Source organism: Paroedura picta, chromosome 8, assembly GCF_049243985.1.
Source record: "Paroedura picta isolate Pp20150507F chromosome 8, Ppicta_v3.0, whole genome shotgun sequence".
NCBI lineage: Eukaryota > Metazoa > Chordata > Lepidosauria > Squamata > Gekkonidae > Paroedura > Paroedura picta.
The window spans coordinates 69047875-69074540 of record NC_135376.1 but is presented as its reverse complement, the minus strand read 5'-3'; the positions used below and the strand labels follow the sequence as shown (position 1 = coordinate 69074540).

The window sequence follows — 26666 nt, the reverse complement described above, 5'->3', positions numbered from 1 at the left end:
GAGAGCCACCCCAGCTTTAGAGAGTCAAAACTCCCTTCTTTGGTATCTCACAAAAGGAGCTTTAACTCTTGAAAGCTTATACTCCCCAAATCTTGTTAACCTCTAAAGTGCCACTAGGCTCAGATCTTGCCATTCTACTGCAGACCAACAAGGCTACACTCTAAAACTAATATGTATAAAGAAAATTAATAATCTTCCCTTGATAGTGTAGTTCATTATATTATGTTCAGATTAGTGACAATGAATTGAACCAGAGATAATTTCTGATAATGGAAGGGTATGTTTATTCAAAATTTAATCCCCCCCTTCTGTTGTAGATGTCTGATATGCCCCTTGTATTGTCCCTGGAGTCCCCTGTTCCTCAGAATTAGCATTTCAAGTATCAAAGTGGGCCACAGAAAGAGGAGAGAGAGTGTGAAATTTCATTCTATCAACAGAAATGTCTGATGTTAGCATATTTTGTTGTTGTTAGGTGCGAAGTCGTGTCCGACCCATCGCGACTCCATGGACAATGATCCTCCAGGCCTTCCTGTCCTCTACCATTCCCCAGAGTCCATTTAAGTTTGCACTGACTGCTTCATTGACTCCATCCAGCCAACTCTTTCTCTGTCGCCCCCTTCTTCTTTTGCCCTCAAACGCTCCCAGCATTAGGCTCTTCTCCAGGGAGTCCTTCCTTCCTTCTCATGAGCATATTTTATTGGGATCCAAATCAGTGAACAGACTCTGTTCAGATTGGTTTTAGATCTTTTGCTATCCAGATGCATACTCCTGCTAGTTAGGGGTGATTCAGTAAATGTGTCTATGGATATCCAAAAACCATCTAAACAAAGTTCTTAAGGGAACTTAGTTATCATGGGATGACAGAACACGATGGACTTCCTGTGGACTGGTAAGCAGTACATTAATAACAAGTTCAACTGTAAAAGCAGAATAATGTTTTTTTTTACTTGTTGAGACCTCTGTAATTAGTTGTATTTCCTGAATGGTTGCCTTTAGGGCCTTGCCTCTTCGGAGTTTACTCATGGTACCTTTACTGTAGTAATTTTAGGAGAAGATGAAAATGCATCATCTGTTTTTTTTAAATATGTCACGTGTTTCTTATAGCACTGTATCAGTTTGGGAGCTGGTAATAAAGAAGAACATGCTGTGCTTCTCTGTAACTATTTTATATACATTGGGAAGAAAGCCTGGGTGTTGCTAGGGTCTTCCGTGCTAGAAGTAAGTCTACTGAAATATTTAAATCTTTATTGTTGGAATGTCCCATAAAAATGTTAACCACGTTATGTGTGTGAAAGGTATCTAGCACAATTATTTTTTTAAGGCTGAGAAGGGTTTCCCAAATCCTGCTTGTTGGAATATGGTTTCATTTTTCATGTTAGATGGTCCTGTGTGATCCTCAAAGCACTTTTTGATTCAGTAGTAGCTATGACAATGTTAACAGTCACGGGCCATTTCTCCCAAAGTTGACATACATGGCCATCTTTAGGAGCAGTTTTAAACATCTCTGTCTGGGCTCTTGAACTGACATAGCTTTAACTTTTCAGTGTCTTCTGAAGTATATGAAAAATCAGTGTGAGCATTCATGTGAATACAATGAAGAATAATTGCTAATAAAAACATCCAATGGCTTAGTAATCAGTGGGGTTTTATCTATATAGTAGAGAAAATAAAAATAAAATGTCAGATATCATTTTCTCTTGTTATTTAAAACTCAGTATTGATAACATCCATTTTTCTGCTATAGGGGAATGTGGCTTATGTGGTAACACAAGAAAACGGAGAATATTTCCTATGGAATCCATTGAGTGGCCAGTGCTACAAGCAGTTTGATGCATTTTGCCCCCTGCAGAGTATTGATTGTTTAATTAGTTGGGAAAATGTAAGTATTTATAATGTATATATATATATATAGAGAGAGACGTCTTCATATATTGTTAAACTCTTCTTTCTTCCCTAAGTGGTTGGAAGTTCTGGTGAGGATTCTATAAAGTTTTAAGAATCCTTTGGATAATGTTTCCATATCATCACCCTTTATTTACAAACATACCAAAAAGAGTTTGTGCCACTATACATACTCCTATCAGCAGGGAACCATAACCTGCATCAGATTTCCTGATAGCACACAGTGCCGCCTCCTACTCCTCAGCTTGCAGCCCCGTTTCCAGGTAAGAAGCTAGAAAAGGCTCAGCTTTCCTGTTGTCACTCTCTACTGACAAGGGCTTATTATGAAAACAGGAAACAAATGTAGAATGAGAAGCAATCTACAATAGTACAAAGATAAAGCAGAATGAGAACAAAATTCTTTATATAAATAAATAGAATATAGAATAAATATATAAAGAATTGGAATTCAAATAATATTTATTTCTGATTTTCTTTTTTCTGTTGAGATATGCAATGGTTTCTTTTTTGATTTTTATGTATTAATGGTCATAGTTAATATGTTATAGCTCAGGGGTAGTCAACCTGTGGTCCTCCAGATGTTCATGGATTATAATTCCCATGAGCCCCTGCCAGCGTTTGCTGGCAGAGGTTCATGGGAATTGTAGCCCATGAACATCTGGAAGACCACAGGTTGACTACCCCTGTTATAGCTGACAACGAGTTAATGAGATGTGTAATGTGGAATATGTAGTAATGATTAACAATAATATAGTGGTAAAAGAGACTAGTTACAATGTTTGACTATCTGAAATGTGGATCATTGTAAAGATTATGAGGAGGAGGACGTTGAGAGGAAATGTTTTTTTAAGTAACCTAAAATGTATCGTAATTTTGGAATATGATTTGCTGTATATAGCCCTTTTCTCTTTTGTATCCCTTTTATCCTTAACACTATTTTGCTCCCTTATATTTGGGAAACAGCCTCCTGGGAGGAGACTGTCCGTCCAGGTCCATCCTGATTGGCCCTTCCCTCCAGCTCCCATTCTCCCTCCTGCTAGAAGCCTTGTGGCTACGGCCTCCATTGTCACCCATGAGGAGAGAGGCAGCAACAGGGCTTAGCAGCCCGCAGGTACACTCCTGCTGGGAGGGAGCCGGGTGGGGGAATTTGGATCTTCCCTGCAGGCTGCAAAGCTCTGCTGCTGCTGGGGGGGAGGGGGGGCTTTCCACTCTCTTTAACCTGCTTTGCAAGCCAAAGGGAACCACGGCCACCCTCTCGCGCCTGCCGCCCCTTTCAAAGCCATTTTTAAAATGGGCTTTGATACTAGTGTTACTATAATTTAAAAATTAAAAAAAATATCAAAAAGAAAGAACTGCCATAAGGTCCCCCCCTTCAGCTGGATAGATATCACTTACCTAAGCTTTGATGATTATCATATTCCAAAAGAAAAAATGCTTAGCTAATAGGAGACCTCTATGGTCATTATCCCTTTTAAGAAGTATGTTAGAATATGCCTTTTCAGATTGATAATTTGCACTACTGCTTTTATAGGTCTGGTTCAACATACAACAAAATAATTCACCAATGTATGTTAGCTTTGACATCACAAAGGAAGGTTTTTGGAAGCAGTTTCTTCCCTACAGTTTTTCCCATGCAAAAACACAGACTGTACAGGTAACAGACCTTTTCAAATTGAACTTCCATCTTCTAAATCAGTGGTCCCCAACCCCTGGTCTGGGGACCGGGACCGGTCCGTGGATCAGTCAGTACCGGGCCGCAGCTCCTCCTCGTCCTCCTACCTGGCTGCTGCCTTGGGAGCTGCCCTGCCACTCTGCCGCTGGCTCACCTTTGGTGCTTTCCTGTGGCTGCCATGGCTGGGGCTCCCCCTCGGTGTGGCACTGCTCAGCTGCTGCTGACAGCACCCCTCAGTGGTTGGCAGGAAGTCAGGGGCACCGGCGGGAAAACAAGTGGAGCAGGGGCTCAGGCGGCGACATCCCTCGACAAAAGACTACCCCCCACGGGCCTCAGTAAAATTGTCAAGCGTTGACCGGTCCCCGGTGATAAAAAGGTTGGGGACCACTGTTCTAAATTATAGTGGGCAGGTGAACAATTGGAAATGTATTGATGCTTTGTAAAACTGCTCACTGGGAAGAATAGATGTAGGGAAGATGAAATAAAGTGGAAGAAACATGAAAAAAACAAGCAATGGGGTGTAGTAGATAGAATACTGGACTAGCATTTTGGGAGATATATATTTGAATCCCCACAGCCATGAAAAGTTGCTTGGCCACTGGTATGCTCTTATGTTAAACTCATTAAAAGATGTTGTGAGGATAAAATGAAAAAGAGGGGTAAGATGTAAGCTGCTTTGGGGTCTCCAGTGGGGAGAAAGGTGGGGATATACAGTAATTAAATACACATCACTAGCCACCTTTATATAGGTCCAAACAGAAATGGAATTAAACATTTATTTGCATTCTGTGAAATATCAGGACAGGTTAGAAATAGATTCTAAAATCAAAAAGCCTTTGATTTCAGACATTTGTACTTCATACTTCTAAAAGCCACATATTCTAGTATACTCCCAATGTGCTAGCTACATTCTTCAGATAGCTTCTTCTTCTTATGGTGGCTTCACTTATGATTGTCCATACAGTAGCATCTCAGTCATGTTTCCAGTGCTGAGAAATGTGAAGCCATCAGAACAGCTGTCCAGCTGTGCCTATTTATAGTGTTCTAAAACTATTACTGTCTGTTTCAGCCAGAAGAACTATTATATATCCCTACTAATGAAAGTTTGGTAGAAGAGCTACAGAACAGGTACAGAACAGTTACAAATATTGAAAGTGTGGTGGCTCACTTGCATTTGTGTTGCCAGTTTTGCCAACAGTTCATTTTTCTTTCTTGCGGAACATAAGTAATGAAAGTTCCAAGGGAAACAGAGGCTGGATAGCCATTTGATGGAGAGGATGATTCTGTGAAGGCTTAAGGGGGTGGCAGCTTACAGTGGATGAGCGATAGGGTTGTGAGTGTCCTGCATAGTGCAGTGGGTTGGACTAGATGACCCATGAGGTCCCTTCCAACTCTATGATTCTAGGGGGCCTGAAAGTTGTGAAATAAACAGTGGACTTCTTACTGAGGGCTAGATGTGACAGCAGCAATGGTGTCATTTTAAAGCTAAAGGAGGTGACGTAATATATGCCACTAGGGCAGGATAGGTCAGATCCATGAACACCAGGACATCTAGCTTGGCCCTTAATTTGACTGTCAAGGATGTCTTTGCTGGCTGGGCCTCTTTTCAGTTTCATTTTGTTGTTTCCTGTACCTAGGGGGATCTCCCCTCTACCAAACTCTCTTTTCATCTCCTGAGAAACACAGGGCACTTTGCATTGTTCAGAGCTTCATTCTGTTGAATAGACTGTTCTTGAAGTGTCGTTGCTATACAACAAATGGAGATTATTCCTGATGATCTCAAAAACAGGATTGAGAAGACTTTAAAGAACAAAATGATGGAATGGCGATGTCAACAGCCAACTCGCTGGCATCGCCAGTGTACCAATATCTTACGACAGATCCTTCCTAAATTGGAATTAAGAGGTAGAAGCATTGCTGCTGAGAAAGAAGAAATGGATTTGGAGGCTCTTCTTGACCATTACTGGGTGAGCATTTATGCTACTGTACTATTATTGAAACTGCCAATAATATTGATCCATTAATAGATACAACCATAATTCAGATGCCAAAATGTTAGAAACTGTAACAGAAACATAAGTAAAAGTATAGAGATTTTAGCACAATTTCATTTACCTTTTTTTCAAACCAGAACATAATTGAGACAAGTATTCATTTTAATTGGCCCAGGTTTGAACTATACATAGATTTTATTCAGGAGGTGGCTTCAAGAGTTGGCATGATCATGCTGCCCTACAAAATCCACTGCTGATCCCTAGATACTGGGGCGTGAGGCACATGGCCAGTGTCTGACCAGCAAAGAAGGGAACTTGTTCCACTACTTACCTGGATGTTCATCTCAGCCAGATCAGTAACGTTTAAAGGAAGGCAAGAAGGCTAAGTGGGGCTTCTTCCTTTGTTGCCTCTCCCAGTTAAAATGGAAGGTCGTCCTAGATGCCCTTTTTGATAGCTTGAAAGGGTCATGTCTGGCTCCTTCCATGGGTGCTCTTCCAGTTGCATGATGGAGATCTTGAAGTTGTGCTCAGATCCTTTCCACAGTTATCCCTGGACCCTGACAACTGGAAGTGGAATAACCAAAAAGGAGTCTCTGCACAATTTCCCTTAGGTTGCCTGATGCAAATAACACGTTACAGTTCCCATGCATATGCTGGCCTTTTCCCCGCAAGAACTTTTCCAAGTGCTGGTCACTATCATGGGCATACCGAAGGCCATGTTCTGTTTACTGGTGGGGAATGTTTGGATTTTCTTCCAGTTGGAAACCCATGAAAAGTCTCTCTTTTTCAGAGGCCCTTGAGTGACACTACATGTGCTGCAGCACTGAACTGCCAACTGAAGGAAATGTCACCACCTCTCCTCCATACACATGGAAGCATTTTCTGCTGCTGGTGTGTGTGTGTGGAATGGGTTAGGGATTGAATTCTAGTGACCTCTATTGTTTAAGTCACTATCTGTTCTATGTTTTCAATGGCTACTGGGGGGCAGAAGCAGGGGATGGAGAAAGAACAGAATGGTGGTATGGAATCATTTTAAGTAATGGGTGCTATTCATTTGATTAGCATTTACAAAGTTGATGCTGGGCCATGGATCTCTAATTGCAGAGTAGTTACCTTCAGGGGCATTTCATTATGTGGTGACAATAATTTGGGTTGATGCTTACGGTTTCAGTGGGATTTTGAAGCGTGTACTTTTCGAGCATGCTCAGATTCACAAAACTATTTTTCCAAGAGTATGTTTTCTTAGTTTGTGAAGGCTATTTGTAGACCATTTCTTAATGTGGCTTTACATAGGAGACTTTAATTTGGTTACTGCATTTTGCCCAACAGTGTACCATTGGGGTGAGCAAAACTGAAAGCATTGAGTAGAGGACTTGTAATACTTTTAAATTTAGAACCCAAAGTGGAACACAAATGTAGCATTTTCTTTTTAAAGAACATGGGTTCTTTTAAAATATGAATAAGTCAGAATTCTCTTCTTGCAGGTTACAGGCTTTCCAATCCAGATGCCGTATCAAAATGTACCAACAGTCATTGAGGCTGTTTATCATACAGGAATTCATTCTTCAGAGGTTCCCAACACAGAATTTGCCCTTGCTGTGCATATTCATCCTTATCCAAATAACATATTATCTGTCTGGATCTATTTAGTATCTTTGGTTCGACATCAGTAAGCATACACAAACCTGGATATTTATTATTTATTTAGTATCTGGATATTTATTAATTCCTATGAGAAGCTTGCTGACTGAGAAGTTCGAATTCTTGCAAGGAGGAGCGTAATTGGCTTGGATGCAACAAAGGATTTCCAGTGGGGGGGAGGGTCTGTGGACTGTTTATACTGTCCAGGGGTGGGGGTGCAATATCTCAACAGAAGCAATAACAGTTCTGTGGCTTTCGGGGCTATGGGGGGGGGGGGGAGAGGAATCCTGTCAGCAGAAGTCACCACTGGATCCAAACCATTACTTGTATCCTGAGAGTCACATTGTCTTTGAAGAGATGATTTCATAAATGCTTATATTTTTAACTAGACACTTGCAAACATATTGTTAAACTTATTGCTTAACTCATTAAAATTTTACCTTGTTTGTTTCTGTAACAGTAAAAAAAAAAGTTGGGCTGCTTTCACTCTGGATTTTTCCTCAGACAGCAAGGAAGAAGCTTCCAGAACATAACATCCACATGATAGCCTGGCCATTCCAAGCAGGAGGTGGGGGATAAATCTGCCTTTTAAACCATTGGAGGTGGGGGATAAATCTGCCTAAAAGGAAATCTACATAACAGCTGTGGGGAGGGAGAGGAAGAGGTAGAGCTGAATTCCAAAATGGCAGGGTGTCCTTGCTGTTATGCACCCCCCTCCCAGCAATTTAAAGGGCTGCCCCCCTTTTTCTAAGCCATGCTGTGCTGCTACAGGGTAGCTTGATTGGGGGTGGGTCCTGGACTGTGGTGGAAAGTGGCTTAATGCGGTGGGGGGTGGGGGGGCCGGCAGCAGCAAAAGAACAGATGGCTTCCTACCCTGCTTGCTACTGCAACTGCGGCATTTTGTTTGACCCTCCCGTCTGGAAGCAGCCTGCATAGGTTTTAACGATGGTTAAGAACTAAAAGTCATCTAAATGGTGGTTTGAACCCATCCCGAGGAACATTCTTTTACCTTTAAGTACAGACAAACATGTTGGTTAAGCTTACCTTTGTGAACTAGAGAAACATGTTTGAAATTTAAAGAACTTGTCTACATTTTAGTTAACTGAGATAGAATCAGGAAACAAGGGTTCAGGTTTTGTGTTAATTAAAAGGGTCTGAGCAGACATAGCACTAGCACCCTGTTGAAAAAGGAGTTGGCTGCAGACCCCACTGACTCCAGCTCAGCCCCCCCCCCCAGCACATAATATTCTGTTCATTTTCCAATTTTAGTTGATAAGATCCAGCTGATAGTTTCCTATATTTCTTTGAGAATAAAATTGCAAACGCAGAGCCCAGCAGGCAAATTCATCTTAACTGTAATATTAATTTCCCATGCTGATTTCATTAAGTGCTCCACAATGGTCTGTTGCTTTTAAAAATAAAAACAACCCCCCCTCCACTGAATCGATTTTAATTGTTCGTAGTTTTGTAAAAAAATATTTCCTGTCTTTCTTCCCTCTCCTTCCCCAAAGAAGAGGATGTTTGACTGGCGAACTATGAGGATGCTGACTTCCGTTATAGATTCTTTTCAAAGGCCTCTTTCCTTCTTCATTTCCTGCCTCCTTTGTTGAGGTTATAACTGGACTCTGCATTTTCATCAGGATGAGGGGGACTGGCACTGAGAGTACACATCACATTCCTAAAACATATTGGGGCACAGGAGCATTCAAACACAGGCTTGGAGAAATTTACTCAAAACTAGTTTTATTTTTTAAAAGAGTGCATGGCACTCATCTGGATCCCTTCATTGTGGATATTTCTCCCAACACACACACACACACATCTTAATACCTGCATTCAGAATTTCAAGTAGTGTGTGGCTTCAGTGGAGGCTGATCAAACCATTTTTTTTCTTTGAACAACTGGAAATGGTTCACAGTGCATATTCCATTGTCAGGATAATGTCAAACAAAAGGCTATAAATAAAAAGTACCCCCCCTCCTCAAACTTAATAGCATGTAGTGGATCCTTTAACAATTAAGCCTAGTGACTTAAACAAAACACTCTGTTCCTGTTTTTGCTTTGCTGTTTTAACTAGACAACTTACCCTTCCCTCCCCCCATAATTCCAGTGTTAATTATTAACTAACATTTGAATGTAAAAGCCTACAAAGTAGACTCCTCTGATGTATTAGTAACTACATTTGCCATCTCACACATGGAAGATGAAAGCGAAGCCAGGATCAGAATTTTTGAAGCAATCTGCTATTATTTCTAGTCATGGATTGCCACGATACTGTACATTCAAAGCATTATTGAGGTAGTTAAATGATGAAGAGAGGTTTTTCTTTAAAGTATTGCAAACTGAGATGAATATCTTTCCCTTTCAGATGCATTCTCTAGCACCACAAATGAAACCATTGGAAAATGCCTCCCCTCCTCTTTTATTTACGGTTGTATCCCCCCCCCCCCTCTCAAGGAAGACAGTAAGTTACCAGGGAAATACTAAAAGGAGCTTAGGAAAGGAACAGCCAGGGCATTCTCTGTCGTATCAAAGATATTCCCACTGTGATGCCACATTTCTGTCAACAGTCACCCTGAAGGTATTTCCATAGAATAAAACAATTGCCAACACAGAGGATTGCTTCTCCTCTAACTTAAACAATATCTTCTTGCAGCACATTTACCTCTAAGATCAAACAATGCCTTTCCCCTCAAAATACGAAGTCTTTGGGAGCAGTCGTTTCTTTTTCAAGGGAAGTCTGCCACTGAGCAAAACTTCTATAACCATGTTCTATTCCAATATTACTTAGAAACAGGTTTTACCAACCCTCAGAATGGGAGCACTATCCCTATTCTCCCAAACTAGTCCTCCATGGGGTTTACTCTCATCGTATAAAGAGTTAAATTACCTAAATGTGCAAGTTGGAGAAAATACTCCATATAATACCTTTACTACCTGTTTGCACTCCCCACTCAAGTTAATTCTGCTTCTTGCAAGAGCACAGAGTACAAATTTAAACATGGAGACTACCACCAGTCTGATAGTTATGTAATTAGCACCATTAGCATAACTGTCTATTTCACACCAGAAGGTATTTTTGAGTCGGTAATAATAGGAACACAGAACCCTGCTCGTAGATGTATATAAATAGGAAACTTAAGTTACCTTGGTATAACCTGAGATTTCTCATTTCTTCTTCCTACCTATTCTACAGCTGTCATGTATAAGTCTGGAGGTCTTATAAGCATTTTAACTGTACCTTCCCCCACATACAAGAACTGAGAATTAATACAGTACAAATTAGACCTGCTTTGATATTTGTTGCGTAAACTAGGGGGAAGTCAAACAGTGCTCCATCAGCTATGGTTCATCATTGGCTCTGTTTTAAAAACAGCATGCCATTCTTCTATTTCAAAGCACACTTTGAGATTAAGGGAGTAGTTTGGATAAGCATCTCCCTTTGGTATCTGCTACTGTAGTAATCCTGAGCAAAATGGTATACATTAGTATTACAGCAGTTTTTGATAATTCCCTGAGTTAGTATGAAGTTTCTCTCTAAACAAATTTCCCAAAAAACAAAGACAAGAGTAACTTTGAATTCAAAGACATTAAAAAAAACCTTAATCCAAGGACATTTTAACACTAAACCCACAACTATAAACAGGAATGAGAACCGAACTACTGATTTAGACCAAGAAGTTTGCTCCTCTCTCCCAAATGGCCTCCCATGGTTTGGAAAAGCACTCTTCTCTATCCACGTTGCTCTCCCTTATTTGGAAAAGCATGGCACTTGGTGGACTTTAATGTCTGGTTCAATACTGTATGGAAATGTGTAGTAACAGTGGTCTTCAAAACTACACAGCAGCTCTTCATTTCCTGGGAAGACCAATCTTGGAGTAAGTCCAGCTTCCAAAGGAAGACTTCAGCAGAAAACATAGAATTCCTGTGCCGCTGCAGTATTTTTCCCCATTGTGGTCAAACACATTCTGTTAATGTGCTCCTGTCTGCAGAATCTGATCTGAGCTACCATTCTGAACGAATCTGTATTCCATCTTTTTTCCCCCTTCTATTATAAAGGATTAATGATAGATTACTGCCCTCCTTTACTGGGACGCCGCAAAACGCAGGGTTCTGCTGAATCTGTAGTTATCACCTTTCAAAGCACGGCGTAATACAAGGGTAACGTCCAGTGATCTGGTAGCTTCGGTTGTAGGAAACACTCAAACATGGCTTCACTTCTATGGGTACAGCCAGCGACACCCCCGAAGCAGTCTGTATATGAGCCTGAATGCCACCTTGTAAACTACCTGGGCAAGTCTGCAGCGGGTAGGACGACGTGTGGCCAGATGACACAATGTGCTGACAATTTTGCTGCTGTCCAGATGGATGGTGGTACTGTAGAGGAGTTTGATGTGCTTGAACATACTGGGGGATGTGTTGCTGAAGATGTGTCTGTTGGGGAGGCTGAGGCACTGTCGTTTGAAATAAACTGTGCGGCGCAGCCTGAGAATTATGTTGTCCTTTTTGCTTGTTGGCTTCTTTTACGTCATTATCATGGGCACTAGAATACGGGGGGGGGGGGGGGGTTGAGAAAAAGTTAAACTTTACTTTATCTCTGAGATCTGAACCCCTCTAGTTACATACATTCACAAGGCTACAGGATCATTGTTTCATTCTAGAAAGGGCATGTCAATGTGCTCCAGCTCAAGCTGTGCTCCAACTCTTGAGGAGGGGCTGCTACTACAAGGAGGACTAGAACAGCCCCTGTCCATTTCCAGAGTGTTATGCAACATGGTTCATAGAATCAATAGCAAAGAGTATAATGTCGATGTTCCAGCACACTGATTTTACTACAAAAATATACACATTTTGCTGGGTGAGAAAGGCTAGTGTTGAGCCTTAGTTGACTAGAACAGGGGTAGTCAACCTGCGGTCCTCCAGATGTTCATGGACTACAATTCCCCTGAGCCCCTGCCAGCATTTGCTGGCAGGGGCTCATGGGAATTGTAGTCCATGAACATCTGGAGGACCACAGGTTGACTGCCCCTGGACTAGAACACCATCATCCTCAAGGATTTTGACTTCTAGCTGGCTGACAAAGGAGCTTCCCAACTACCACTCTAGGTAGGGAAGACAACAGAAAAAGCTATGCACACTTCATGGATCACCGCAAGGGACGTCTCCTCCCATCTAACATCTCTAGAGAGATCTGTTCCCAGCTCTGCACACCAAGTGCTGACTGCAAAACCTAGAAACCTGGGAAAACAATTCATTTGTCAAATTTTTTTTAGCGAGAGCTTGTACACATGCCCCCTCCCCTCCTCCATGAACAACGATTAGCAAGGAAGCAGCCTTTGTCTGCTTCCAGCTACAAACTTTGGCTCATTCTGCAGGGAAGGCAAAATGAATCATAAGTTTGAACTAGTCAGAACTGCACTTTTTTGTTTACTACGTTCTGCGTTTCCTTTCTCCAGTTCACTGATTTGTTTTCATTGTGCATTTAAAATAAACTACTAAAACGTTCATCTTAGTTTTGAGACTTCCAAGGCATCTTTCCCCATTGCCATCTGCCATGGTTCATGCTCTTTTGCATGCAGGAGAGGAGGGAGAGGGAATGGCCATGCAAGAGACAAGGAACTTGCCCACAGTTGCATCCTAGGATACAGCAGGGGCTTTAGCTAGCAGTAAGGATCTACAACTGTTCCGGGGCAGTCCATCAATACTATAAAGCAGCCATTCTCAACCTTTTCTTGGCCCTGGCCCTTTTAGGAGCTCTAGTCAGGCTCCAGGGCTGCTTGCACGAGGCTAAAAAGGGGCTAAGCTAAAAATGAACTAGCTACACAGAATGGGTTACATTATTTTCCCCTTGACTGGGGTCGAAATTTCTATCAATTAATGTCATACACGACAGACATTTCATTGATTCAAATGGGTAGCTGTATTGGTCTGAAGTAGCACAACAAAACCAGAGTCTATTAGCACATTTAAGACCAACAAAGAGTTATTCAAGGCATGAGCTTTCGAGTGCAGCCACTCTTCTATGGGTTCATAATCTGAGGAAGAGTGCTTGCACTCAGAAGCTCACGCCTTGAATAAATCTGGTCTCTGGACTCTGATTTTGTTAAGACATTTCACTGGTTCAGTTCTCACATTTTTTTCAGTCTACAGTTCTCCTGAAATGTGTCAGGGCCCCCCAGGGGGGCGTATGGCCCCTGGTGAAAATGGCTGCTATGAAGAGCTACCCTGATGGTTGGCAGTACAACCCTGAAGCAGAGTGTTCAAAAGCACTTGATGTTGTGCGTAAAGCCCCTTTTAATAAATGCACCCGTCAGTGGATCCTGCACTCCCTTACAAACTAAACTTACGCCACCACTTAATAGGTTATTTACATACTTACAAAGCAGGAGACTTAAGATTAGGGGAGCAATGGGGAATAAGAAGAGGCTTCATCTATATTGCCACCACAAAAGGTTTCCCTGGGGACATTTGGGTTGGGAAGATAATGCTGGGAGGGCAAGTACCCCAAGGTCATGGCCACAAGTCAAGTCAGGGGCTGGGGCGTATGGGAAATGAATCCTGAGGGGAATATGAGTTGGGCTGAAGAAACCCCAGCTGAATTAGTGAAAACCATAATGCCCACTTCGGTCCTACATGGATCGTAAGATGAAGACAAAACGAAGCCTTGTGTATTTAATACTTTTCCCACCTTCCTTATGCCCCAGCCTGAGATCCGATTCAGACACCATTATAAAAAAACTTACACCAACAGTCGTTCAATGCAGGGCACCAGGAAATCCCAGGAATAAGCAGTGAGGCGATGCAGTCGTACAGGCCACGTTGGAGAGAGACGCAAGATAATCCTCGAAGAAGCCACGCACGCAGCAGCCACTAACGAAGGGGCATAATTTAAAAATGCATGATCTGGAGAGACATCGGAGGATCACGGTTAAGTCAGGCACGGTATTAGCTGGCCACCTAAGCAGCTACGGGCACTTTAGAACAAAGCCATGAAAACGCACCTTGCAGAGACACTTCCAAAAAGTAGTCGGCATATTTTGCCATGTACAGCTTTGTCTTTTCCAAGCAAACCATTGGCCACCCATCATGGAGATCCGACTCGTGAACAGCAATGGAGAGGTAATAGTCAATGAAGTGAGCAGCAGTTGGAAGGCAGAGGTTCCACTGAAAAGTTTCCAGCAACAGCAGCTCCATGTGCAGCAAATTCTGCTTTGTTAATACCAGGTTCATATTAGTCATACAACCCAAGCTGTTCAGCTGTTCAAGTTTAGGCACACTGTCTTCTTTCTCTTCGAATTTGCCTTGAGGAAAAGGAAAAGGGGGAAATACCATCACCGCATTCATACACAGATGCTTTGATTTCCTATAGAGACGTCATAACTATAAAAGACGCGTATCTTTGTTGTGGTGGTGTTTTGTTTTTTAAAGGAAGACACATTGGGTTGGGTCCAGCCAGAATTGGACATTTTCACCAATTCCCTCTTCTTGCTGTTGACCCCTTTGGGGCAATCCTCATAGTTCCCTGCCCACCCTCGAGTTATGTTCTTCTGGCCCAGAATGAATTAACAGCTATCACATCCTGAGCAGGGGTGCTGTTGAGATTCCTGGGTTTCATCTCAGCACTTCATGCCAAGAATACGATGAGGTACAGTCTAGGATGGCTGCATTACAAGCAAGCAAACTGCTCTTATTTACTGATCTAATCACAACTTTTTAAAATCCTGCCTGACCGAAAGGTTGAGGATGGGTAAAGCATCATAAAATAAAAATTGACATGTTGACTGCTTGTATATAAACCAGCAGTACAGCCAGGGCTGGACTCTGCGGCAGACGTCCAAGGCTCTGGTTCACAGGCTGACCCGCCCTCCCCACAACTGTAGCCACATTTGAATTATGTGGCCATATAAAGCAGCAGCAGATGACAAATTGTGTTTCATACCCTGCTTTTCATTACCCAAATGAGTCGCAAAGCAGCTTACAATCACCTTCCCTTCCTCTCCCCAAAACAGACACCCTGTGTAGTAGATGGGGCTGAGAGAGCTCTGACAGAACTGCTCTGCGAGAACTGTGACTAGCCCAAGGTCACCCAGTGGAGGAATGGGGAGTCAAACCCAGTTCTCTGGATTACAGGCACCTGTTCTTAACCACTACACCACACTGGCTCTTCACACCATGCAGGACCCTGATAAGACCAGTGTCAGTAGAGTAACGTAACCAAGAGCTTTTAGTAGTATGCATCAGCACTGCCCGGTCAGCTGCACACAGATGCCACATTGGGGACCCCTGATGTTACGGATAACTGACTAACTGATTAATAATCTACTGTTTCCACAGACTAGGCTGTACACTAAGAAGCTGCACATCCAGAATTGCATAATACACACTGCAAAGTTGCATGGTACTCTGTGCATGGTTCTCATCTGCATTCTTGGCAACAGTTCACCTCTTATCATTGCCCTTTTCTGTAAAGTATCTCTTGTAAGCTATTTAGTTTAATTAAAAACACACATTTCCTGTCATTCCCTTTGCAAGCTAGTTATTCCAGTATCCCTCCAATATACCTTAAAGATTTCATTCTGTTTTTTTCTGCACTGACCCACAAATAGCTCCAGGGTCAGAGGTTGCGGATTATTTCCCTGTGTGTCAGGATAAACATGCTGTGACTGCTGTGAGGAGGAGGAAGGAAGCTTCTCCCCCTTCTGTGGAATGTAGCTCCACCAATGGAAGAGACAAGAAGAGCAATTTCATCCCCTTCCCAGCATTCGGACCCACGTGGCTTAATTAATAGTCTACATAGGACCCGGGACCTTCCGAATAAACTTTCCTGAGTTAGAAACAACCACTGCGGAGAGGGAAAAACGCAAAGTATTGATGACTTACGTTGACAGATCCATCATTGGATCCATCTGGCCCATCACCACAACACTCCTTTGGGTAGCTCCACTAACTTTATATTCAAAATCAGTAATTTTTGATGTAACAATCAGAAAACTGCTTAACATTCTATTAGAACAATTGTTCTCAACATTTGGACTCTGGAGGAGCCCCTGAAATATTTTGCAGGCCTTGAATAGCTCCAGATCTAGTCTGAAAATATGGCTGAGTCCACAAAGGCAGGATATAGGCAAAAGGCCAGGGAGTCCTAACTGGAAATCCTTGCAACTCAGGATATACAATGCAACTGTTAGTTGAGCTGAGAGGAATAGCTCTGCTTGATCCTAGGTAATACAAGGCTTCAGATCTCCTTTACGGAATTATTTTTTTATCAATCATAAAGAAGAGGATGAGCTGTTTTTTTTAAACCCCGCTTTTCACTACCCGAAGGAGTCCCAAAGTGGCTTACAAACACCTTTCCCTTTTCTCTCCCCAAAACAGATACCCTGTAAAGAAGGTGGGGCTGAAAGAGCTCTGACAGGACTGCTCTTTAAGATCAGCTCCAAGAGAACTGTGACTAGCCCAAAGTCACACAGCTGGCTGCATATAGAGGAGGGGATAATCAAAACTGGTTCTTCAGATTAGACTCTGCTGCAATACATTGGCTCCTAAACCAGTAATACTGCCAGATTCCTTATATAATCAAGCACAAAATGGGTTGTATGCATGTATATGGAAGAATACTATGTCCAAAGATGTCCACATACTACAGAGTGAACTGCAATGAGAATAGTTTTCATGATCAGTACGTGGAGTATCAAAAACTAAATCATACCATTTCAGAGCTGAATAGCTGCTTTCTCATAAGTCACGAACTAAAGCACTCACCTGTTAAGCTAAAGTGCCTCCAATCAGTTAAGACATTTGTATCACACTTACTTGCTAAAAGCAAGCAGGAAAGAGCCACCACGTGCAGCTGTTGAATGGATATGTCATAACGATCCATGAAGAGGTCCAGCAGGTAAACAGCAAGGTGTCGCGCAGCAGGACAGAGTCTGAAGCGATTGCTCACAATGGCAATCAAGTCTGCAAAGTATCTTCTCAGGTTTAACTGGGGAGACTGGCCCTTATAGGAGGGAAGTTTCAGCTCCTAAGGGGAGAAAAACAGGTACTTTAAACACTGCCACCACTAAGGTCATTCATAGGCACTTTATTGAAAAACACTATGATAACCCGAATCCCTGAAGATGTGTTCAAGAAATTTGTGGCTTTATGGCAAAGTCAAGTTGAGTGGCTTATAGATTAGAACAGATCTGTAATACACAATGGTTCAATATATACAAAGATTGACCTGGATAGCCCCATCTCATCAGATCTTGGAAGCTAAGTCAGGTTGGCCCTGAATAACATTTGGATGGGAGTCTTCCAAAGAACATCGGGGGCATGAGATGGAGGCAGGCAATGGCAAGCCACCTCTGAAAATCTCTTGCCTTGAAAACCCTATCGGGTCACCACAAGTCAGCTGTGACTGGACGGCACTTTCCACCACCATCAGTCCAAGTCTCCTGTAATAAAATACCCTACTTCCTCCTATGAAATTGAATATCAGAACATTCAGCAAGGTAGCAAAAACACCCAGCCACATTCCAAGATAAAGTATCCAGTATATTATTACCAAACTTATTGGCACCCTTTCTCCTTCTCAGTCATGCTGTAGGTTCTATTCCTGAAGAGTGCAAAGGTGAGTCAGGCTTTTCTCTGGTCCTAACCTTGGAGGTTCCTTGTTCATTATGAAATGGGTTTCCCTCCAATGATATTAAGGCATCACAATCTAGATCAGTCTTTGTAAAGTGTATTGGGGAAGAGGCCAGAACTTCCTCCTTACTAGTAACCTGAGGTGTTTGTTCTCTTATCTGTCCTCTTGTCTCTAATGATTCCTGACCCCGGGATTTGAAGAAGAAGAATTCTTATATGACGCTTTTCTCTCCCTGAAGGTGTCTCAAAGCGGCTTACAGTCACCTTCCCTTTCCTCTCCCCACAACAGGTAGGTGAGGCTGAGAGAGCCCTGATATTACTGCTCGGTCAGAACAGCTCTATCAGTGCTGTGGCTGCATGTGGGGAGTACAGAATCAAATTTGGCTCGCCAGACTAGAAGTCCGCACTGCTAACCACTACACTCTCTGACAGCCGTCTGGTCATATAGGATTTGGCTGGAGAGAACATCGTGCAATACACACAAATCCAAATAATAATGTATCTGCTTCTCTGTCAGCTGAGATAAGAATTGAGGGCTCCCAACCTGTTTCTGTAGTCCTCTTACTTCAGGGTCTTCTCTAAGCTCCTCCCTTTTCCCCTCAACTTCACCTTCATGGTTTTTGTCTGCTTCTTGTCCCTTTAGGCTCACATCCAACAGGGCTACCCATTTGTATCTATACTTGAGTCACTATATGTTCAAAACTCTTTAATAAATAGCAGTTTAAGATTTTCAGTCATTCCTGCATACAAATGGAACATTTGGATGATTTCTCCACATAAGACTGTGACTTGCAATATAATGGGATTCATATAATGAATTCCCACTTAAAAGTCTACTATACTAGTACCTCAGACAATGAGAGTGCCATAAATTCTTTTTTCACAGGTCCCCCATGAAATGGTGGTTATACAGTCCATATTTTGACTCTCTTCAGATTATTTGGACCTCACTGTGTTGCAAATTTAGACCAAGAGGCAGCATGGAGGAAGTAATTATCTGAATCTATCGCAATGGCATATTGACATGGTCGTTTCCACTGGGTACTACAGCACACAACTGGGAATAGTCTCTTCATTACTGTACATCACTCAAGATGAGTGACAATAGCCAGCAAACTGGAAACACTACAGAAAGTACCCCACAAAGAAGCATTTCTCATACAGTGGATGAGCGGGGATGTTTGAGCTAGTTTATGGTACTAGAAGCAATTTGAACAGTGATTGACTGGTGCTTTAAGTACACATAAGTGGCCCATGGGACACACAGGCCATAAAGACATTTAGTCATTACACAGTGCATAACGGTTCCCATTCCTTTTCCAGTTTTGTTCTGGCCAGCCTTCCCAAGAAGACATTGTTAGCGCCAAGCTGAGACCAAAGTGTTCCTCCAATCATTACAGCAACCACTGGGTCCCAGCCAGATATAATAGGAAGCCAAGATGCCTCATGGGAGAAAGCCTTCTGTTGTGAGACATCTTGGTGCCTCATTAAAACTGGTCAAGACACTGAAGTTGTTTTGGCCTACCAGCAGGGTTGCCAACTTCCATGGGGGACCTGGAGATCTCTCAGAATTACAACTGATCTCCAGACTACAGTTCTTGTGGATAAAATAGCTGAGTTGGAGAGTGGATTCAATAACATTATACTCTACTGAGGTCATTAACCCGCCACAAAAAAATACCCACAAATTTTCCAAGACATAGTGGGCAACTCAGCCCACCAAAATGTCTCTCTCCTCAGCTGAAAATGCAGTGATTTTGCCTTGGGAGAGGCAGCCCTCTGAGAGATGCCTGGTAGGAGTATCCCGAAAAGTCAGGTGGATGGGAGAGATGAGGTGTGCTGATTGGGTCATGGATGGGTTTAGAGCCTTCCCTTGGAAAAGAATGCTACATGACCACCCTTAACTACCCAGACAGATCGCTTGCCTCCTCACTGCTTCCTTGTTACCTTGTTCTGAATCCCCATATCATATCCAGGCCTGGAAGGAAATCCTGTACACACTTACCTAGCAGTAAGTGTCATTGAGCAGAGTAGAGTTTACTTCTTAGTACTTAAGTGACAAGAACAGTAAACTGCTTCTCTCTCTGCCAGTTATACATTCTTGTTGAGCAGTAATAGAGTCAAGAAAGATCTTATTCATATACTCAGTAAGACAACTCCTTTGGGTTAGACAGGAAGGTCTCTGCAATATCTGTTTTATTTCCAAATCTTTCCAGATTGCCCCAGGGTACCTTGCCTCCAGTCCGCGTATTGCACCAAACACACTATCTTTCATTCAGCCCAAATTAGAATCATAGAATCATAGAGTTGGAAGGGGCCATGCAGGCCATCTAGTCCGACCCACTGTTCAACATAGGATGAGACCAAAGCATCCAAGAAAAGTGTGTATCTAACCTTTGCTTGAAGACTGCCAGTGAGGGGGAGGTCACCACCATTCCACTGCTGAACTACTCTGACTGTGAAAAACTTTTTCCTGATATCTAGCCTATATCATTGTACTTGTAGTTTAAACCCATTACTGCGTGTCCTCTCCTCAGCAGCCAACGGAAACAGCAAGCTGCTCTTTCTCCCATGCACTTCTCTTGTGCAGTTTTCCAGCCGTGCTGGTGAACTGCCCACTCAGGGAACCAGAAATGTTGACATTCCTTTGCCAATTCCCTTTCCACTTGTTCACAGTTGGAGTGAAGGCAGCTTTGGGGTCCCGTCAGATCTTGGAAGCTAAGCAGGACTGACATGAGCTAGCATTTGGATAGGACACCTCCAAGGATTTGGATGGAATTCCTCCAAGGAACACCAGGGGTCATGATGTGGAGGCAGGCCATGGCAAACCACCCCTAAATGTCCTTTGGCTGCCAGACAATCCTCTGATCTGGCTACACTACACATGCCGTTCAACAGTTAGATAAATAAATAGCTGGAGTGTGATGACATGGGTGGTTACCACTGAGCTCCAATTAAGGACCATGACAACTCGCATCATACTGTTTGAGTTTTGCACCCTTGCTTCAAAGGTATTGGAACTAGGCATCACTAATGCCATCCAGACAATACCAGGTGGCACATCACATTATTTATGGGAAGTGGTACTCGGTCTAAAGGATGGGCACTAGGTGTTGCTAGAACTGTACTAAAGCAGAAGGAGTTTATCTGCATGTGGCCAACACACCCAAGGGTAAGAAATGTGTGCAACAGTTAAGAGATGAATAAGTTTGCCAGGTCCCCTCTCTGGCCACCAGCAGGGGATGGGGGTGGGGGGCAGGCTTGCCAGATCCAGTTTGGAAAACTGAAGATTTGAGGATGGAGCCTGGGAAGGGCAGAGACTTAGAGCCCACCCTCCAAATCATCCCTTTTCTTCATGGGAACTGATCTCTGTAGTCTGGAGAGGAGCTACAAAGCCAGGAGATGCCCAGGTCCCAACTGGAGGCTGGCATCCCTAGAACCAAGTGTCACTGGTTCTTAATTCTGAGAAAGCCTTATTATTGCCTTAGAAGCATTAGGGGATAGTATTAGAAATAACTGTGATGACAATATTATTTTAGGGAGATCTTTTGAAACAGACTTATACAGCCGAAGAAGAGTGGGTGGAGAAGGTTTGGTGATTTTGTTCTTATTGGCTAAGTTATGAGCAAGTATGCTGGGAGGGAAAGGCAAGAAATGGGTAGCAAAGAGAAGCTGGTTTAACCTGCATCAATTAAAAAGAACAAATAACATACAAAGACTGCATTGTGTTTAATTTTCGGAATGTTTACTCAGTTTTACTTAGCCAATGTTATTCAAGGGATGAAATATAGTTTATCTAAAAAGCTGCAAACAACTTGGGTGATAGTTGTACAACCAACCCTACTCAATCTGAAGCTAAATTCTTTACTTAGGAAAAAGGGGTCACAGTTCCCCGAATCATTAGTTTTTCCCCATCACCTTGGCAACCTCTTTAAACTGATGCCAGATCTAGTACAAATTAGAGGTGTGCTTATGCCGATCTTCCTTTTGGTGGGAGCGGCCTGCTTAAGGCCTTAGTAATCACTCTTGGTAGTTTCACGGGGCAGCCATATTGGTCTGCAATAGAACGGCTAGATCTGAGAACAGCTGGACATCAAAGGCCAACAAGATTTGAGGAGTATAAACTTTTGAAAACTCCTTCCATCAGATGCCCTGATATCAGTTATCTGATGAAGGGAGGTTTCGTTCTCAAAAGTTTACCCCCCCGCCCCAATCCTGTTGGTCTTTAAGGTGCTACTAGATTCAGATCTAGCTATGTGAGGCAGGGATGTCAAGTTCAGATGAATGGTAACAACTAGCACTTTTGGAATATGCTTTTGGTTTCCATTATAAAACACTTTTAACACAAATGTCTGAGTTTATGGCACGATTTGGTTTCTCTTATCCTCTGTAGCAAAGGGCTCAGAGCTAATTAATTGCTCTGGTGGCTTAATTCAGTCAGACATACTGACAGCACATCACAGTCTTTCCAGTAGAAAAACAGGAAAAATTATTCACTACTGGAGAAGAGGCATCTGTAATTCACATAATCAAAAAAGTATTATTTATTTAATGCATTTGTGCCCTTGCCTCTCTCCCCAATGGGGATCCAAAGTGGCTTACATTGTTCTCCTCGCTTCCATTATATCCTCACAACAACCCTGTGAGATAGGCTAGGCTGAGAGTGTACGACTGGCCCAAGATGAGTTCCCAGGACACAACTGGGGATTCAAACTGGGTCTTCTAAATACTGGGTCTGACACTGCACTCCTCGAATGGAATAAATTACAACCAAAGCTGACGTCAAGTGGAACAGATCCCATATGTCAAGATTTTGGCTCGATTTATAGCTCACTGAGTTAGCTTTTTTAGTTTGAACTGGGATCAAGAAGCCCTTCAAAGCTAGTGAAACAACAGATGACATAAATTCCTAAACTGTGCAAAGCATTTGTGCTTAAATGAAAGTACACTGGTTTCATTTCAATGGTTTTCACAGCCCTCTATTCAACACTACGTCTGACGAAGTATATGTTCTGTAGGTTTATACTTGGAGGTATATTTCCTATAAATCTTCATCTTTTAATGTTTTCATTCAAATCAGGTTTTAAGCTGCATTTTTAAAGCAACCCAACTATATCCTTGAAGATCCCCTGCCCCATTCCCTCAAGCATAGTTTTATTCTGCTAGCTGTGTCCAGGAATTACTGTGTCAACTAGTTTTATTTCTGCATGTTGAAGAGATCAGCGCTTCTGTTCAGCCAAACAGGCAACAGATATCTACTTATAGGGAAGTTCTGCTTAACTCAACGGGAATGACTTCTGAGTAAATATGCTTATGGCTGCGCTAAAGGCGGTATGTTTTCTCCCTTTCAAAAGGAACTCCCTGAAAATTCAAAACACACCTGTGAAGGTCTCTGGAGATTTGCTAGCAGTACTTATTCCAGTTCAGGATATCACCATCCTTAAGCATCACTTGAACTTTGTAGCAGTGCCAATCACAGCTGGGGAAGCATTTATATGATCAGAGTCAGCTACATACCATAGCATTAAGGAAGGAGTGGAAATGTTTACACAGTTAGCAGAACTTAATCAGGAGGGTGGGCCAAACTCTGGTAATTCAAGTTGCCACTGTTCTTCAGAGAAAATTCTTGTGCCCTTACTTCAGACAAGGCAGGAATCCGATACAGCTCCATCCCCCCCCCCCCCCCAAATCTGAAACTGCACCTCTTGGATTCCTACCAGTCTCATCACTATTAAAAACTCAGGAGTCCTGTGAGAGAAAGTGGCAATGCTAAATTCTGGAGCACGTAACATTTATTTTAAAAGGGGCAAAGCTTCAAATCAAGTGAGGACTCTACAAGAAAAGACAAAGATCTTCCAGTCTTCTGTATTTATTCTTTTAGGCACTGTTGGAATTTGGTCCTGTTTGCAGAGCAACAAGTGTTCCCCGTTTCCTCCCTGATCTTTTGAATAAGGCTGTTGTGTTTTTATTGTTGTCTGCCTCCAGGACAGGAGACAAAGCGAGACCTCAGTTGGGGCCAGCAATTTCCGAGTGGGATCCACCGCATTAGCCAGCTGTCTGACATCCATTTAACCGCTACGGCCCAGCCTCTCCCCCAGTTGCTCTTGTGGCACAGCAACCTACACGGCGTCGTCTCTTAATCACTCTTTATGCACTTCAGTCACATTCCCATGAAAATGTGTTGCATAGCTCAGCTAAAGCAGCCTCTGGTTTCCACTGAGCTGGGGGGGACGGGGACTTAATAAGCAGTAAAGAACATAGGACGACTCCAGTATAAAGGATACTTCGTAAATCAAGGCCAGCCTGAGCAGGAATTAACCTCTTAAGGGCAGACTGAACCACTGTTCCCATAAGCCCAGAATGGTATAAAGAATTAATCAGAATATTTTTCAAAATGTAAAACAACCCATCCAAATTTCTTCCGACCATGCCCTGAGACCAAGGAACTGAAACTTAAAACCATTCAGTACAGAAGCAGAAGTTAACTCGTTAAAGATGACACCATGCTGCACATACTTTTCTTTTACAGGTGCTAGAAAGTTTTCTGCGTAATGACTTTGGCCAATCTTCTCATGAGGGAAATTCCAGCCTCCTTAGGCAAAAGGAGCCATGTGACTTTAAAACACTTGCAACACAAGAGTCTCAACTGCCCCCCATGAGTGTGAGATCTGAAGTCAAGTCTGACCCACCTTTAGCCATAGGTATTATGGCCTTGTGCAAACTGGGTCTTTACTTGGGCTCCAAGCCAAAGAAAGGTTCAACTGGAACCTGCACAGAGTTAGATGCACCCAAGCACACTCATAGGTGGATGTGCAGAATAATACAAGCACTAGAAAGCACAGGAAGGTTGAAATACAATTCGGCCTTCCTGCAGTGATATTCAGGATCATGCTCATCTACCAGTGGCCTGATTGCCACACGTGCATCTTGGCAAGTCTGAGAAGGGCTGGAAAGTGCTTTCAGCAGCATGTATGCGTTCATCATAGACTACCCTTAACCTGCCCTACTGAAATTATTGGGAGTAACTTAATCCCTGTTTAATGGAACTTCAGAATGACTCTTGGGGCATTAGGGCTTCAGACGCACCCTACCCTTCTTTGCATCTCCTTTTTTTAGGATTGCAACCGCTGCCTCTGTTTCCCCACCGGGGAATCAGCAAAGACTTAACTCCTCAAGGCATTACAAGGGTGCACTTTTCCAACAGATAATCATGCCTCCAACACCACAATTCCAAGGCCAAATGTCAGATTTCGGCAACCGTGGCCCCCAGGCCCGGCACAGGGTACCTTCTCCCGATATTTTTTTGCAGAGAGCCTTCAGGGTAACTGTGTGTGTGTGTGTGAGGACCCAGCCAACAAATCAAAATATCAAGCGACTACAGAGCATGGCCTTGTTCCCCTTCATAAAAGCCTTGGGACAAAAAGGCCGGTAATTTGCTCTATCCTTTGATGTCCCCCTGCAAAAGGGGGTGGGGGTGGGGAGAAAGAGCTGGGGCAGCTGTTTCGGCCCTTCCTGCCCGGGCTCCAACTGTCACTCAGGCAGAGGCAACCTCGACTCCCGGCGGAGCCGCCACCCACCCCCTCCTTCCCTCCCTGCCAGCAGCAGATGTGCCCCGCTTTGGGGAGCCCAGAGGCAGAGGGGAGGGCGAGGAGCGATCGGGCCCCGAGCCGCCGCGGTGTCTTACCTTATAGCGAAGCGCTTGGTGGATGTCGGCCGCCAGCTGTCCTTTCCACCACTGCCCCTCTAGCTCCATGGGACGGCGTGAGGCGGCGGAGAGTCCACAGGGGGGCGGCGGCGGCGGCGGCGCCAGCAGTAGCAGCAGCAGCAGCAGCAGCCCCGATGCCTGGACGGGAGGGAAGGAAGCAGCACTGAATCAGAACAGCTCCGCGCTCAGCTGGAGCCTCCCCGGCTCCCCAGAGGCGCCGGCGGCCGCAGCCGTCTCCTCCCCCTCCGTTCGCAGTGAAAAGCAAGCAGGACCCGTCGTCCACCGGCCCGGCCCTCCGACGTGAGCGCCAAGATCCCAGCCGGCCGCTCTGCCTGCCTTTGGGGCCACGCACAGCTGATGCCACTCACGGCCGGCTAAGGAGCCCGGGGGAGGGGAGGCGATCAGGGCGCAGCAACTCCCCCGAGGGTGCGGCTGGCGGGGCAGTCGGGCTGTGAAAGCTGCACCGGGGGGGGGGGGGGAGGAGAAGAGGCCGGGATGGATGGTGCAGACGGGGCCTGGCTGCAGAGTCTCTTGGCCCCAGCGCCCCGTTGCCACCTCCCCCCTGCAAGCCCGGGCCAGCCCTCCCTTCGGGAGCGAGAAAAAAGCGCAGCCAGCCAGAGCGCCCCGTAGGCGCGCGGCAGCGGCCGACTTCTCCCTTGGGCGCCCGGTGGCAAGCGGGGAAGAGGACCCAGAAGGGGAATCGCCAGATCCGCCGCCGCCGCCGCCACAACAAAGGGCTTCTTGATGCGCTCCCGCCGCCGTCGGACAGCAACTTCGCCCGTCTCGTCGACTTACCGGGAACGGGCAGAGCCCCGCTTGCAACCTACAGCCCCTGGGCCCCGGGACCCAGCGCGGGCATCTGCGCGGGCATCTCTCAGGGGAGGCAGCCGGGAAGCCTCCCGATGGAGCCCCCCTCGGCCATCGCACGACCCCCCCCCCCCCCTTCTCTTCTCAAGCAGAGCGGCTCCCCCGGCCCATTGTTAAAGGGCTCCGCAAGAGAGTCTGTATACAAAGACGGGGAGCCAGACACATGCGGCCGCGCCTCTGCCAATCGACTCTCGCCTTACACGTCGACGTCAGCCGCGGCCGCCAATCAGCGCCCCGCATCCAGAAGGGGCACCCT

The 26666-nt window shown here is 44.2% G+C and overlaps 2 protein-coding genes across 3 annotated transcripts in view; one reads left to right on the top strand and one right to left on the bottom strand.

Moving 5' to 3' along the window:
• CC2D2B (coiled-coil and C2 domain containing 2B) overlaps window positions 1-7373 on the top strand; it is a 57621-nt gene extending 50248 nt beyond the window's left edge. Inside the window, 6 exon segments of the mRNA XM_077350233.1 lie at window positions 1105-1218; window positions 1745-1879; window positions 3434-3556; window positions 4644-4702; window positions 5364-5541; window positions 7053-7373. Coding sequence (XP_077206348.1) covers window positions 1105-1218; window positions 1745-1879; window positions 3434-3556; window positions 4644-4702; window positions 5364-5541; window positions 7053-7241 — 798 coding nt within the window. The 3' untranslated portion in view covers window positions 7242-7373.
• Window positions 7374-8935: 1562 nt separating this feature from the next.
• On the bottom strand, window positions 8936-26462 carry CCNJ (cyclin J). Of its 2 annotated transcripts, none has more exons than XM_077350226.1 (6): window positions 26339-26462; window positions 25523-25681; window positions 16972-17233; window positions 14211-14510; window positions 13953-14112; window positions 8936-11752 (listed from the first exon to the last, which is right to left on the bottom strand). In XM_077350226.1, exons 2-6 carry the CDS (start codon window positions 25589-25591, stop codon window positions 11341-11343), a joined length of 1203 nt encoding a protein of 400 aa, XP_077206341.1. In that variant the 5' UTR covers window positions 25592-25681; window positions 26339-26462; the 3' UTR covers window positions 8936-11340. The 2 variants fall into 2 exon arrangements, with proteins under 2 accessions (XP_077206341.1, XP_077206342.1); XM_077350227.1 differs by having other exon boundaries at window positions 17023-17233.
• Window positions 26463-26666: the final 204 nt, after the last annotated feature.

Coding starts and splice junctions, on each gene's coding strand:
- CCNJ (XM_077350226.1), bottom strand. CDS start 25,591: ATGGAGCTAGAGGGGCAGTGGTGGAAAGGACAGCTGGCGGCCGACATC. Junction 14,511..16,971: donor GAGGCACTTTAGCTTAACAG/GTGAGTGCTTTA, acceptor CTTTTCCTCAAG/GCAAATTCGAAGAGAAAGAA. Junction 11,753..13,952: donor TGCATTGAACGACTGTTGGT/GTAAGTTTTTTT, acceptor CCCGTATTCTAG/TGCCCATGATAATGACGTAA.